The 15,164-nt window shown below is 38.4% G+C and overlaps 1 protein-coding gene across 1 annotated transcript in view; it reads left to right on the top strand.

Annotated features, from left to right (window-relative positions):
* GNAI3 (G protein subunit alpha i3) overlaps positions 1-12,271 on the top strand; it is a 62,102-nt gene extending 49,831 nt beyond the window's left edge. The window contains exons 8-9 of the mRNA XM_010589543.3: positions 10,785-10,997; positions 11,089-12,271. Coding sequence (XP_010587845.2) covers positions 10,785-10,975 — 191 coding nt within the window. The 3' untranslated portion in view covers positions 10,976-10,997; positions 11,089-12,271. The remainder of the gene's footprint in view (positions 1-10,784; positions 10,998-11,088) is intronic.
* The last annotated feature ends 2,893 nt before the right edge of the window (positions 12,272-15,164 follow it).

The following is a 15,164-nucleotide window of genomic DNA, read 5'->3' as shown; positions in this document are numbered from 1 at the left end:
ACGACATATACAAAGCACTGAAGGAGAAAAACTGCCAGCCAGGGATCATATATCCAGCAAAACTCTCTCTCAAATATGAAGGCGAAATTAAGATATTTACAGATAAACACAAGTTTAGAGAATTTGCAAAAACCAAACCAAAGCTACAAGAAATACTAAAGGAAATTGTTTGGTCAGAAAACCAATAATATCAGGTACCAGCACAACACGAGGTCACAAAACAGAACATCCTGATATCAGCTCAAATAGGGAAGTCACAAAAACAAATTAATTAAAAAAAAAAAAAATGCTCATAACAGAGAATCATTGAAGTCAAAATGTAAAAGATCACAATAATCAAAAAGAGGGACTAAATACAGGTGGCATAGAACTGCCATATGGAGAGTGATACAAGGCAATATAGAACATTACAAGTTAGGTTTTTACTTAGAAAAATAGGGGTAAATATTAAGGTAACCACAAAGAGGTATAAGAACTCCATAACTCAAGATAAAAGCCAAGAAAAACGTAACAACTCAACAAACATAAAGTCAAACACTACGAAAATGAGGATCTCACAATTTACAAAGAAAAACATCTCAGCACAAAAAAGTATATGGAAAAATGAAATTGTCAACAACACACATAAAAAGGCATCAAAATGACAACACTAAACACTTATTTATCTATAATTGCGCTGAATGTAAATGGACTAAATGCACCAATAAAGAGACAGAGAGTCTCGGACTGGATAAAGAAACACGATCCGTCTATATGCTGCCTACAAGAGACACACCTTAGACTTAGAGACACAAACAAACTAAAACTCAAAGGGTGGAAAAAAATATATCAAGCAAACAACAAGCAAAAAAGAAGAGTAGCAATATTAATTTCTGACAAAATAGACTTTAGACTCAAATCCGCCACAAAGGATAAAGAAGGACACTACATAATGATAAAAGGGACAATTGATGAGGAAGACATAAGCATATTAAATATTTATGCACCCAATGACAGGGCTGCAAGATACATAAATCAAATTTTAACAGAACTGAAAAGTGAGACAGACACTTCCACAATTATAGTAGGAGACTTCAACACACCACTTTCGGAGAAGGACAGGACATCCAGTAAGAAGCTCAATAGAGACATGGAAGACCTGCTTACAACAATCAACCAACTTGACCTCATTGACTTATACAGAACTCTCCACCCAACTGCTGCAAAGTATACTTTTTTTTCTAGCACACATGGAACATTCTCTAGAATAGACCACATATTAGGTCATAAAACAAACCTTTGCAGAATCCAAAACATCGAAATATTACAAAGCATCTTCTCAGACCACAAGGCAATAAAAGTAGAAATCAATAACAGAAAAAGTAGGGGAAAGAAATCAAATACTTGGAAACTGAACAATATCCTCCTGAAAAAAGACTGGGTTATAGAAAACATCAAGGAGGGAATAAGGAAATTCATAGAATGCAACGAGAATGAAAATACTTCCTATCAAAACCTCTGGGACACAGCAAAAGCAGTGCTCAGAGGCCAATTTATATCGATAAATGCACACATACAAAAAGAAGAAAGAGCCAAAATCAAAGAACTGTCCCTACATCTTGATCAAATAGAAAGTGAGCAACAAAAGAATCCATCAGGCACCAGAAGAAAACAAATAATAAAAATTAGAGCTGAACTAAATGAATTAGAGAACAGAAAAACAATTGAAAGAATTAACAAAGCCAAAAGCTGGTTCTTTGAAAAAATTAACGAAATTGATAAACCATTGGCTAGACTGACTAAAGAAAAACAGGAAAGGAAACAAATAACCCGAATAAGAAACGAGAAGGGCCACATCACAACAGACCCAACTGAAATTAAAAGAATCATATCAGATTATTACGAAAAATTGTACTGTAACAAATTTGCCAACCTAAAGAAATGGATGAATTCCTGGAAAAACATTACCTACCTAAACTAACACATTCAGAAGTAGAACAACTAAATAGAACCATAACAAAAAAAGAGATTGAAACGGTAATCAAAAAACTCGCAACAAAAAAAAGCCCTGGCCCGGACGGCTTCACTGCAGAGTTCTACCAAACTTTCAGAGAAGAGTTAACACCACTACTACTATAGGTATTTCAAAGCATAGAAAATGACAGAATACTACTCAACTCATTCTATGAAGGCACCATCTCCCTGATACCAAAACCAGGTAAAGACATTACAAAAAAAGAAAATTACAGACCTATATCCCTCATGAACATAGATGCAAAAATCCTCAACAAAATTCTAGCCAAAAGAATTCAACGACATATCAAAAAAATAATTCACCACGATCAAGTGGGATTTATACCAGGTATGCAAGGCTGGTTTAGTATCAGAAAAACCATTAATGTAATCTACCACATAAATAAAACAGAAGACAAAAACCACATGATCTTATCAATTGATGCAGAAAAGGCATTTGACAAAGTCCACACCCTTTTATGATAAAAACTCTCACCAAAGTCGGAACTGAAGGAAAATTCCTCAACATAATAAAGGGCATCTATACAAAGCCAACAGCCAACATCATTCTAAATGGAGAGAACCTGAAAGCATTTCCCTTGAGAACGGGAACCAGACAAGGATGCCCTTTATCACCGCTCTTATTCAACATCGTGCTAGAAGTCCTAGCCAGGGCAATTAGGCTAGACAAAGAAATAAAGGGCATCCAGATTGGTAAGGAGGAAGTAAAATTATCTCTATTTGCAGATGACATGATCTTATACACAGAAAACCCTAAGGAATCCTCCAGAAAACTACTGAAACTAATAGAAGAGTTTGGCAGAGTCTCAGGTTATAAAATAAACATACAAAAATCACTTGGATTCCTCTACATCAACAAAAAGAACATCGAAGAGGAAATAACCAAATCAATACCATTCACAGTAGCCCCCAAGAAGATAAGATACTTAGGAATAAATCTTACCAAGGATGTAAAAGACCTATACAAAGAAAACTACAAAGCTCTACTAGAAGAAATTCAAAAGGACTTACTTAAGTGGAAAAACGTACCTTGCTCATGGATAGGAAGACTTAACATAGTAAAAATGTCTATTCCACCAAAAGCCATCTATACATATAACGCACTTCCAATCCAAATTCCAATATCATTTTTTAAGGTGATAGAGAAACAAATCACCAATTTCATATGGAAGGGAAAGAAGCCTCCGATAAGCAAAGCATTACTGAAAAAGAAGAAGAAAGTGGGAGGCCTCACTCTACCTGATTTCACAAGCTATTACACAGCCACAGTAGTCAAAACAGCCTGGTACTGGTACAACAACAGGCACATAGACCAATGGAACAGAATTGAGAACCCAGATATAAATCCATCCATGTATGAGCAGCTGATATTTGACAAAGGCCCAGTGTCAGTTAATTGGGGAAAAGATAGTCTTTCTAACAAATGGTGCTGGCATAACTGGATATCCATTTGCAAAAATATGGAACAGGACCCATACCTCACACCAAGCACAAAAACTAAGTCCAAGTGGATCAAAGACCTAAACATAAAGACTGAAACGATAAAGATAATCGAAGAAAAAATAGGGACAACCCTAGGAGCCCTAATACAAGGCATAAACAGAATACAAAACATTACCAAAAATGACGAAGAGAAACCAGATAACTGGGAGCTCCTAAAAATCAAACACCTATGCTCATCTAAAGACTTCACCAAAAGAGTAAAAAGACCACCTACAGACTGGAAAAGAATTTTCAGCTATGACATCTCAGACCAGCGCCTGATCTCTAAAATCTGCATGATTCTGTCAAAACTCAACCACAAAAAGACAAACAACCCAATCAAGAAGTGGGCAAAGGATATGAACACACACTTCACTAGAGAAGATATTCAGGCAGCTAACAGACACATGAGAAAATGCTCTCGATCATTAGCCATTAGAGAAATGCAGATTAAAACTATGATGAGATTCCATCTCACTCCAGCAAGGGTGGCATTAATCCAAAAAACACAAAATAATAAATGTTGGAGAGGCTGCGGAGAGATTGGAACTCTCATACACTGCTGGTGGGAATGTAAAATGGTACAACCACTTTGGAAATCTATCTGGCGTTGTCTTAAACGGTTAGAAATAGAACTATCATACAACCCAGAAATCCCACTCCTCGGAATATACCCTAGAGAAACAAGAGCCTTCACACAAAGAGATATATGCACACCCATTTTTATTGCAGCTCTGTTTACAATAGCAAAAAGCTGGAAGCAACCAAGGTGTCCATCAACGGATGAATGGGTAAATAAATTGTGGTATATTCACACAATGGGATACTACGCATCGATATAGAACAGTGACGAATCTGTGAAACATTTCATAACATGGAGGAACCTGGAAGGCATTATGCTGAGCGAAATCCGTCACAGGGAAAAGGACAAATATTGTATAAGACCACTATTACAAGATCTTGAGAAATAATATAAACTGAGAAGAACACATACTTTTGTGGTTACGAGGTGGGGAGGGAGGGGAGGGAGGGAGAGGGTTTTTTTTACTGATTAATTAGCTGAAAAGAACTGCTTTAGGTGAAGGGAAGGACAACACTGAATACATGGAAGGTCAGCTCAACTGAACTGGACTGGACCAAAAGCAAAGAAGCTTCCGCGATAAACTGAATACTTCAAAGGTCAGCGGAGCAAGGGCGGGGGTTTGGGAACCATGGTTTAAGGGGACTTCTAAGTCAATTGGCAGAATAATTCTATTATGAAAACATTCTGCATCCCACTTTGAAATGTGGCGTCTGGGGTCTTAAAAGCTAACAAGCGGCCATCTAAGATGCATCAACTGGTCTCAACCCACCTGGAGCAAAGGAGAATGAAGAACACCAAGGTCACACGACAACTAAGAGCCCAAGAGACAGAAAGGGCCGCATGAACCAGAGACCTACATTATCCTGAGAACAGAAGAACTAGTTGGTGCCCGGCCACAATCGATGACTGCCCTGACAGGGAGCACAATAGAGAACCCCTGAGGGAGCAGGAGATCAGTGGGATGCAGACCCCAAATTCTCATAAAAATACCATACTTAATGGTCTGACTGTGACTATAGGAATCCCGGCGGTCATGGTCCCCAAACTGTCTGTTGGCACAGGACAGGAACCATTTCCAAAGACAATTCATCAGACATGAAAGGGACTGGACAGTGGGTAGGAGAGGGATGCTGATGAAGAGTGAGCTAATTATATCAGGTGGACACTTGAGACTGTGTTGGCATCTCCTGTCTGGAGGGGGGATGGGAGGATAGAGAGAGTTGGAAGCTGGCAAAATTGTCATGAAAGGAGAGACTGGAAGGGCTGACTCATTAGGGAGAGAGCAAGTGGGAGTAAGGATTAAGATGTATATTAACTTATATGTGACAGACTGACTTGATTTGTAAACGTTCACTTGAAGCTCAATAAAAGTTAATAATAAAAAAAAAAATTCCCAAGTTAAAACCAAAAAAAGAAAAACCAGGCTTGCTGGCCTGACAGAGACTGAAGAAACTCTTTGAGAGTATGGCTCCTGAACAGTAATGAGCTCAGTAATGAGGTCACTGCTGAGTTTCACCCTTCAGCCAAAGATTGAACAGGCCCATGGAACAAAACAAGACTAAAGGGGTGCAGCAGCCCTGGGGCAGGGACTGGAAGGCAGGAGGGAACAGGAAAGCTGGTAATAGGGAACCCAAGGTTGAGAAGGCAGAGAGAGTGTTGAGATGTCATGGGGTTGTTAACCAGTGTCATAGAAAAGTGTGTGTGCTGGTTGATGAGAAACTAGTTTGTTCTGTAAACCTTCACCTAAAGTACAATTAAAAAAAAAAAAAAAGGAGGTAAAAAATGGCATGATCTCTGGAATCTAGAAGGAATTTGGTAATTGCCCGAGTTCAAAGTGGTGGGGAAGGAGTGGATGGAACTATGAGCTGGGATCAGCTCAGCAGGGCTTTGTATCTTATGGTGAAGCAGTAGGACTTTATTGAAGGATTTTAATTGGGGATATATGACATAGTTGAAACTACTTTAGAAAGATTACTCAACACATGGTAATAAAGATAGTAGGAGAGTTGAATGGATCAGAGATCTCTCCGGGTGCAAATAAAAAACTTTTGGTGAGGATATAGGGATATATCATAGAAGCCTAGTACAAGAATGGAGCCAGGTCTTAGAGTTAGAGCTAGAAAATACAAAGCTGTCAGGAACCCTGGAAGCACTCCGTGCCCATCTCTCTCTCTCCTTTCTGTATCATTGTGTGTGTGTGTGTGTGTGTGTGCGCACGCGTGCACACGTGTGTGCACGTGTGATACTATTTATCTTTTTACTGTTGTAAAGATATAAAATTTGCCAATTTAAGGTTTTTCAGGTGTACAATTTAGTGATACCAAATACATTAATCATTTTGTATAACCATCACTCATAATCATCAAATTTCCTATCGTCTGTGTATCTTCTTTATTCTTCTTCCTCACCTTAACCAACTTTTTCTGCTACTCAGTTTTTGTAATAAGAGATGGCCCTGCCTCAGTTTCTGTGTCTGCTCCAAGAGACCAAAGTGGACTCGGATTCCTTGGCCCCAGATTCAAATTCCTGGGAGAGAGATCCTGGCCTAGGTTAAGACAGCCAAACTTCCTTAGTCCAGTTAATCAGTTGAGGTCAAGGACACGAACATGACTGGTATGGGTGCACCGCTATGACTAGATCATTGTATATCAGAGTGGGGTATTTCTAGGGAAGGAGAATTGTTTGTTAGCTGAGCACCAAATGCTTGGTGGCACTGTGGTTGAGTGCTTAGCTACTAACAAAAAGGTCAGTGGTTCCAACCCATCAGTGGCTATGTGTTTCTGTAACGATTACAGCCTAGAAAGACTTGGCAGTCTGTTCCTGTAAAGATTCCAGCCTATTAAACCCTATGGGGTGGTTCTAGACTGTCCTATAGGGTCAGTATTAGTTGGAATCTACTTGATGACACCTAAGCTAATAACATATAAAGTGAAAAGATGTAGTGAGAGTGAGGAAGTGGGAAGAGTGAAAGATATTCCCATATTTCTGTATTGATTGGGTGCTGGTGCTGTGATCTGAATTCATATTTAGGAAATGTTGATTTTTTGAAGTATCTGGAACATCAAAATGGAGATATCTAATATGCAGTTACATATGTGGCCTTGAAGCTTTGGGAGATGTTGGGGTTAGATAATGCTGATTGGAGAATCATCCGTTGGGGAAATGAACGAGATGAACTGTGGAGATCATATGGACTGAGAGAAGAGGGCCACAGCTTCTTTTGGCAGGAGAGAAATAAAGATTTGTGTAAGATACAAAGGGAAAAACCAAAAGGAGAGTTAAAGAGAGGAATGGTCAACAGTCAACAATGTCATGCGCAGATAAAGTAAGATACAGACTGAAAAACGGCCTTTGCATTTAGTGGTTAGGTGGTCATAACTGTCATTGAGAGCACTGCCCATGGGGTGGTGAGATTAGAGCCAGATGCAGGTAGTTACTGAGTGGGAGATGAAGAAATGAAGACAAGGACAGACTATTCTTGAGCAACTGGGATAAAGGGGGGAAAAGAGACTGAAGAATGTTTATAGGCTTCGGAGTAAGATACTGTAACAAAAGAGAAGATATATAAAAAGTGGATATAATTGATACAACAAGATTTCTAAGCAGGTGGGAGAAGACGGAATCAAGAGTCTAGGTAGGATAGATGGATAAACAAATTGTGATACATACATACAAAGGAATATTAGCCACAAAAAGGAGCAAAATACTGATACATGCTACAACTTGGATGAACCTTGAACGCGTTATTCTGAGAAAGAAGCCAGGGACAAAAGGTCATATATCATATAATTCCTTTTATATGATACCCAGAATAAGCACATCCTTAGATTACTAGTTACCAGGAGATGAGGGAAAGGGAAATGGGGAGTGAATACTTAATGGTACAGCATGATGCTTTATTGTATACTTTAAATAGTTAATGGCATGTTCTGTAAATCTTTGAAAAAGAGTCTAGGTAGAGGAATTGATTTTTGAACAGGAAGAAAGGCACTTAGACCAGAGGTACAACTGGTGCAAATATTTGTTGTTGTTAGGTACTGTTGACTCAGTTCCAACTCACAGCGACCCTGTGCACAACAAAACGAAACACTGCCCGGTCCTGCGCCATCCTTATAATTGTTCTTACGCTTGAGCTCATTGGTGTAGCCACTGTGTCAATCCACCTCGTTGAGGGTCTTCCTCTTTTCTGCTGACCATGTACTTTGCCAAGCATGATGTCCTTCTCCAGGGACTGATCCATCCTGAAAACATGTCCAAAGTATGTAAGATGCAGTCTTGCCATTCTTACTTCTAAGGAGCATTCTGGTTGTACTTCTTCCAAGATAGATTTGCTCGTTCTTTTGGCAGTCCATGGTATATTCAATATTCTTCACCAACACCACAATTCAAAAGCGTCAATACTTCCTCAGCCTTCCTTATTCAATGTCCAGCTTTCACATGCATGTGATGCAATTGAAAATACCACGGCTTGGGTCAGGCGCACCTTAGTCTTCAGGGTGACATCTTTGCCCTTCAGCACTTGTAAAGAGGTTCTTTGCAGCAGATTTACCCAATGCAATGCGTCTTTTGATTTCTTGACTGCTGCTTCCATGGCTGTTGGTTGTGGATCCAAGTAGAATGAAATCCTCGACAACTTTAATCTTTTCTCCGTTTATCATGATGTTGCTCATTGGTCCAGTTGTGAGGATTTTTGTTTTCTTTATGTTGAGGTGTAATCCACACTGAAGGCTGTGGTCTTTGATCTTCATTAGTGAGTGCTTCAAGTCCTCTTCACTTTCACCAAGCAAGGTTGTGTCATCTGCATAACGCAGGTTGTTAATGAGTTTTCCTCCAACCCTGATGCCCCGTTCTTTTTCATAGAAACCACCAAAAAAAAAAAAAGTTACCTGTATTTGTACCAGTCCAGCTTACTAGTGCAAACATAGGTAACTTTTTTTTTGTTGTTGTTGTTTTTGGTGTTTTATTTTTTTATTGTACTTTAGATGAAGGTTTACAGGACAAACTAGCTTCTTATTAAACAGGTAGTACACATATTGTTTTATGACATTGGTTAACAACCCCACAACATGTCAGTGCTCTCCCTTCTCAACTTTGGGTTCCTTATTACCAGCTTTTCTGTCCCCTCCTGCCTTCTAGGCCTTGCCCCTGGTCTGGTGTGCCCCTTTAGTCTTGTTTTGTCTTATTGGTGTGTCTAATCTTTGAATGAAGGGTGAACCTCAGGAGTGACTTCACTGAGCTAAAAGAGTGTCCGGGGGCCATACTATCAGGGTTAGGTAACTTTTTATAGTGAGGTGGTAGACTTAAAAATGATGTAGTTTAAGCCCCATGGCCTCTTTTTTTCTTCAGGGAAGTTGGGAATGTAGTCATCTGTTCAGAGTGAGAATTAGGTAAGGAGTTTATAGAAAGTAGCCCAGTTTTAGAATGGGAGAGAAATCTTTAGACAAGTAAAAGGATTGGCATTAATGTTGAAGTCCCAGCTGGGAATCTCTTCACACATAGCAAAGAACCTTAAATACTCATGTCCAGTGTTTTTTCTTGTGAACGTCCAAGCTTATTATCCACTGACTTCACCCTACTTAAGGAATCTCACAGTCCTGATTTCCCAGGTATCTGTATCTTTTCCCACCATGTACATTTTACTTTTAATTTACAGAGGTTATTCTACAGAACTTACGAAAAACACTCAAACTATCTTCCTTCAAACCAAACCCATTGCTGCTGAGTTGATTACTACTCCTAGCGAGCCTATAGGACAGAGTGGAACTGCCCCATAGGGCTTCCAAGGAGTGGCTGGTGGATTCCAACTGCTAACCCTTTGGTTAGCAGCCGACCTCTCAACCTGTGTAACGTGTGCCATAACCTGTATAATTAATATCCCTTTCTTTGTTGTTATTGCTAGTCATCTTTATATATTTAGTTGATATTTTTTGTCATGCTTGATGTCACTGAAAATAGTCTCTAGCTTGCTGTAATAACTGTGCACATGTGAGTGTGTGTGTGTGTGTGTTTAGTTCCCCTGGCTCTGCAGCCAGTTTCTAGGGTACTCTAAAGGCTCTGCAATTAAACAAGATATGTAGGAAGCAGGTGATTAAGAATGTTAGTAGCAAATGTTGTTGAAAAAAAGGATTTGCCTTTGGTCCCCACTCACCCTTTACTGAAGTATAATTCACATACCATAAAATTCACTCTTTTAAAGTATAGAATTCAAGCCCTCTTCCCTTGTGCACCTATTTGATTGCCTTTGATCATTTAAATTATTACCTTGAAAGCTCTGGGACAAAGCACTGTGGAATGATTGTGAAAAGAAGCCTGACTTACCTTTGGAATTGTTTTCTTAAGATCCTTTCAAGGAGCACAGGCTCTCTGACCTTTGAACAATTGTGTTCTCTAGAAATGCATCCTGCTACTTCCCTGGTTTCCTTTTATATTTTCTAGATTTTTCATGTGAAAAACCTAGGGGAAAGGGGAAAGAGAGGTTTAAAGTTTTGTTTTCCTTCATCTCTGTGTGTGGTAGTTTCATATCAGTTATAATGAAAGTCTGCTGTCATGAAAAATATATGATTATTGAGAACGCTAATGGTTATGGAAATACAGAATTCTGTCTCAGTCATATTCCCTCTTCCTTAGTAAATGATAATGGTCTGACTCTATAGATTTCAGGCAGCTATTATAATATGAAATGAGGAGTATTGGGTATCTGTTTCAGGTTCCAATACATATGAAGAGGCAGCTGCTTACATTCAGTGCCAGTTTGAAGATCTGAACAGAAGAAAAGATACCAAGGAGATCTACACTCATTTCACCTGTGCCACAGACACAAAGAATGTGCAGTTTGTTTTTGATGCTGTTACGGATGTTATCATTAAAAACAATTTGAAGGAATGTGGACTTTATTGAAGAGTGTGGATGTTAGTAAAAGGTAAAATTTCAAATAATTTAGTTGTGGTGTTATAGTGATGTTTCTCGGCCTTGTAGACTTTTTCTAATTAAGAATATTTTTCTTTTCTTAGTTACTACAGCGTGGCGTGTTGAGACCAGATTTCTTTGCTGTCCCATGGGACAGCTGCAAGCATGAACGGGACCAAGGAATGGCAGCAGCATGCAGAATCTTAGCATTCTTTAGCACAATCTTCTGTATTAGGGAACTTTTCATTGACACAAGATGATAAAGTCAGACATTGAAATTGGAGCAACTGTAAACGATGATTCGATCATCAAGCCGTCACTTGGATTTCATAATCTCAGATGTTTAGAGCAGATGTGAAGTTGAGGTGCTGCATTCCAGAACTTCGATATGTAGCTCACTCTTTTTTTTCTTTCCTCCTTAACAAACCACCAGTAGTTCCTTTTTAAAGTTTTCTTTTTCATCAAGAGAATAACTTTACTAAATTTTGTTTCTTTGTTTGCAAAAGAATCTTTATTAAAACACAAACATTGTTAACTATGCACATGATGTGACCAGATCATCTTGGAAATATTCCTCTTAGTAGGAACTCTTTGTTTTTAACTCTTGGTGTGGTCAGAATATAGTATTTCCCTAATTGCTTAAAATTCTCTCCAGTTCTTGGGGCTATGATATAGCTTTTTTTGGATGAAAATTATGTTACTGTCTTGCTCAAAGTACCATTATGGTTTCTAAACAGAAATTACACTGAGGAGTTCTGCAGTAAGAGTCTAGCTTTTTTTTTTTTTTTTTTTTTAAAGCTTGTGGTTGAAGATTAACCTGGTTTATGCTGATTACCAAATTACCAGATAAACACTGATTTGGTATGATAAAGCCAGCTTCTTGGGTAAGAACACACCCAGAGCAGCTGCTGATGAGAAATGCAAGTTGGTAAATTCCAAACCAAGGACTTTGCTGCTACATAACTCCTAAATTGACCACTCTCATTCTTGCGTGTTTGTCTCAGTCGTAGGGAAGTTTGTAAAAGATGCCCCTTGTTTTCCATCTTCTGTGGCCTTTTCTGTTGGGAGACATCTGAAGTGTATAAACAGTGCATGCTTTTACTTTGTAAATGTGGTGCCAAATCCCTGTTTGCCATTGTTTTTATCGTAGTAATGTTAACTGTAGTAATTCTTAGTATGTTCCTTTGCTGAAACTGTTGCATTTTGGAACTTTTTTCCACTTTGTCATGTGTACAGATTTTAAACTGTTATAGTTGGCAGCAGTATTAAAATGGTGAGTAAAGAGTCCAGGTTTGTTCCTGTTTGTAACTAGTCCTTTCTGGAAATATTTTCTTCTATTCCTTCTTGCCCCCTACTGAGTGTGCCTTGGCCTTTGCCTGAGAATGGATTTAGGTAGAAGGGTTCGCCGAAGGTCTAATCCTTTGGTGTAATAGTATCGTTGAGTCTTGGCCTAAAACTTAGGGTGTTCTGTCATATCTGTGTAAGTGATACACAATCGTAATCCATTTTCCGGATTTACGTTTTGTTGTGTGGAGAGCTGTGTTCACTTCAGCCTACAAATCCTTTTGTACGATGTACAGCAAATGTCATTGAATATTGAATGCTCTATTGGGGAAGACAAAAGAATGTGTTTTGAACGTTTCAAATCAGTAGTTTAGCAGTGCCTTTTGGAGTCCAATCTTTTCGGGTTGGGTTCTATTTCATCTTTTGTTGTGACTTTTCACCAGTTGATAAAAACAACAACAATAACAGCAATTGATGGTCACCAAAGCTGCTTCATAAAGCAAGCCACAGTAGTTCAGTGCCTTTATTGGTAATTTTTCTTTCTTATTCCTTTTGGGAAAAATATAACTTTGCAGACGGTATAACTATTATCTAACAAAAATTTTTTTAGGGGTGGGAGAACTTGATCTGAAAGAAAGAAAATTATATGTTTCAGTTAGCGACTGACATGGCCACCATATAAATAGGGTTGATAGTTCTTTTTGTTCATTTTGAATATATCTTTTCCTTATTGCATTCTGTAATATAGGATCATCTGGAAATGAGAACTGGTGGAATATTGTTTTCAGCTGTCGTCTTTCTATACTCTGGGCTAATGGAATGCTATTGTTGATAATCCAGAATAAGAGATAATCCAAAAAAGTTAATTTTACTTTGGAATGCATTTTGTATTTTCATTTAAATATGTACATCTGATATGTTCATTGTTTCAGCCCTTCTTTAATGAAAAATAGTAGTTCTCTCTACACAGTTTACATTTGCTCTATATTTACATGAAGACCATCCCTGCCCCACCATCCCAAATAGCTTACCTGAGTGCACATTCCGTGAGGACATAGGGAGGCAGTTTAAGTCAGTGGTTCTCAAATATGACAAGTCGGAATTGCCTGGATCTATCTCAGAGATTGCTTCTTGGCTGGTAGGCTTGCAGGTCATAATTTTTCAAAGGTGATTCTGGTCATGAGCCAGGTTTGCAAATCCCTAATTTATATTTTGAAATAAATGATCTTTTTTTTAATAGCAGGGCCAGAATGTGGCGATGAAATGTCAAATCTACTAGCCTTGTTTTTGAAATAAACGATCTTTTTTTTAATAGCAGGGCCAGAATGTGGCGATGAAATGTCAAATCTACTAGCCTTGTTTCAGAAAAGGCTTTGATGTTTGTAGTCAAAGAAAAGAAAAGCTGCCTTGGATCTTTTCTCTGGAGAATGCTGGAGATTTGTGATGAATAATGTTTGAGAATTCAAGTGGCCAGTCTTTGGACCATCTAAGAAGTCAGCACATCCAAAGAAATGAAAGTTTAATGAATAAAGAACAGTAAATAGATCCTAACAGGAAAGACTGCAACAATAGCTTTGTTGACATCATCTCCACCTAATTAAAACCTTGGGCCATAGAATTGCCACCCATTGGCCTCTTTGTGAAGCCCTGGTGGCACTGTGGTTAAGAGCTCAGCTGCTAACCAAAAGGTTAGCAGCTTGAATCCACCATCCACTCTTTGGAAACCCCACGGGGAGGCAGTTCTACTCCATCCTGTAGGTCACTGTGAGTCGGCATCAACTCAAAGGCAATGGGTTTGGTCTCGGTTTTTTTAGTCTCTAAGTAATAAAAAGAAATTACTCCACTCCTTAATAGCCAGTCTTCCCTAAGCTTATAGATTCAGCTTTGCAATAGATTTCACCTTCTGACATGAAAATTGCAAGGATCTTTATAGTTATTTAAACATAGATCTTGAGATGATGTTTTTATCTTGGAGAATTTGAACTCTAACACTCTAGTTCAGTGTTAGCATTTTAGGATTACTTTCACTGATGGGTTGTAATTTTTCACAAGGTGCTGCTTATTTCTGTAAGGATAGATTGATCAAATTTTTGAAAAATGGTTTTATGGCCTTGTTTATTTTTTATTCTCATTTGTATTTGTGTTTTATCATATACATGTTTTGGAGTATTTATTAAAGAACTGCCAGTCCTCCTAATTCTTTCACTTACCTTCTATTCCTACACCCTGTTCTCTGTCTTGTAGATGTGATTTTCTGTGGACGTTTGCCTAATATTTATCCACTTCAAATATTTATCCACTTGCTTAGCATGTGTGATGAATTTCTGGCGTTTCCTGTTGCAGGACTTCTTGCTGTCTTGGCAGCTACATATTTAAATTCAGTCTCTTTTGGCAGTTAACAATCTGCCTTTGATTCTTTTCCTTCTAGTTGTTCAAGAAATCACAGTCCTCTACTCAGTTGTGCAGATCTCAAATAGCACTAATTTCCTTCAGTCTTAACTACTTTTGAAATCTTTCCTTGTCATATGTAATACTGACTTTAAGAACAGAGTTATCTTGGTTTTCCAAGTACTGCCAGGTAATTAGGCTTCATAGTACAAATCAGAGTTCTGACTGACCGGCTCCAGCCAGGGCTCTTCACATAGCTTTATGGCCGTCATATTTTGTTAAATTGCTTCTAGCAAGCTCAAGAGAAAAGCAGGCTGCTTAGAGGCCTGAAATTGAAAGTCAGTCTTGCTGTCTCCTACCAGGAAATGAGAGAGAGGTTTAGGGAGACACTGAACAACTGACTTCCAGGATGCTCAAGGTCTTTGTTCTTTTATGTTTGTTTAGTTTTTTAAGTTTTTATCTTTTTCTCAGTTTTCTCATTACACCTTAAGAGGGCTTCTGCTGAGGA

The sequence above is a fragment of the Loxodonta africana genome, chromosome 3 (genome assembly GCF_030014295.1).
Source record: "Loxodonta africana isolate mLoxAfr1 chromosome 3, mLoxAfr1.hap2, whole genome shotgun sequence".
Taxonomy (NCBI): Eukaryota; Metazoa; Chordata; class Mammalia; order Proboscidea; family Elephantidae; genus Loxodonta; species Loxodonta africana.
This window is presented reverse-complemented; position numbering and strand designations above follow the sequence as displayed.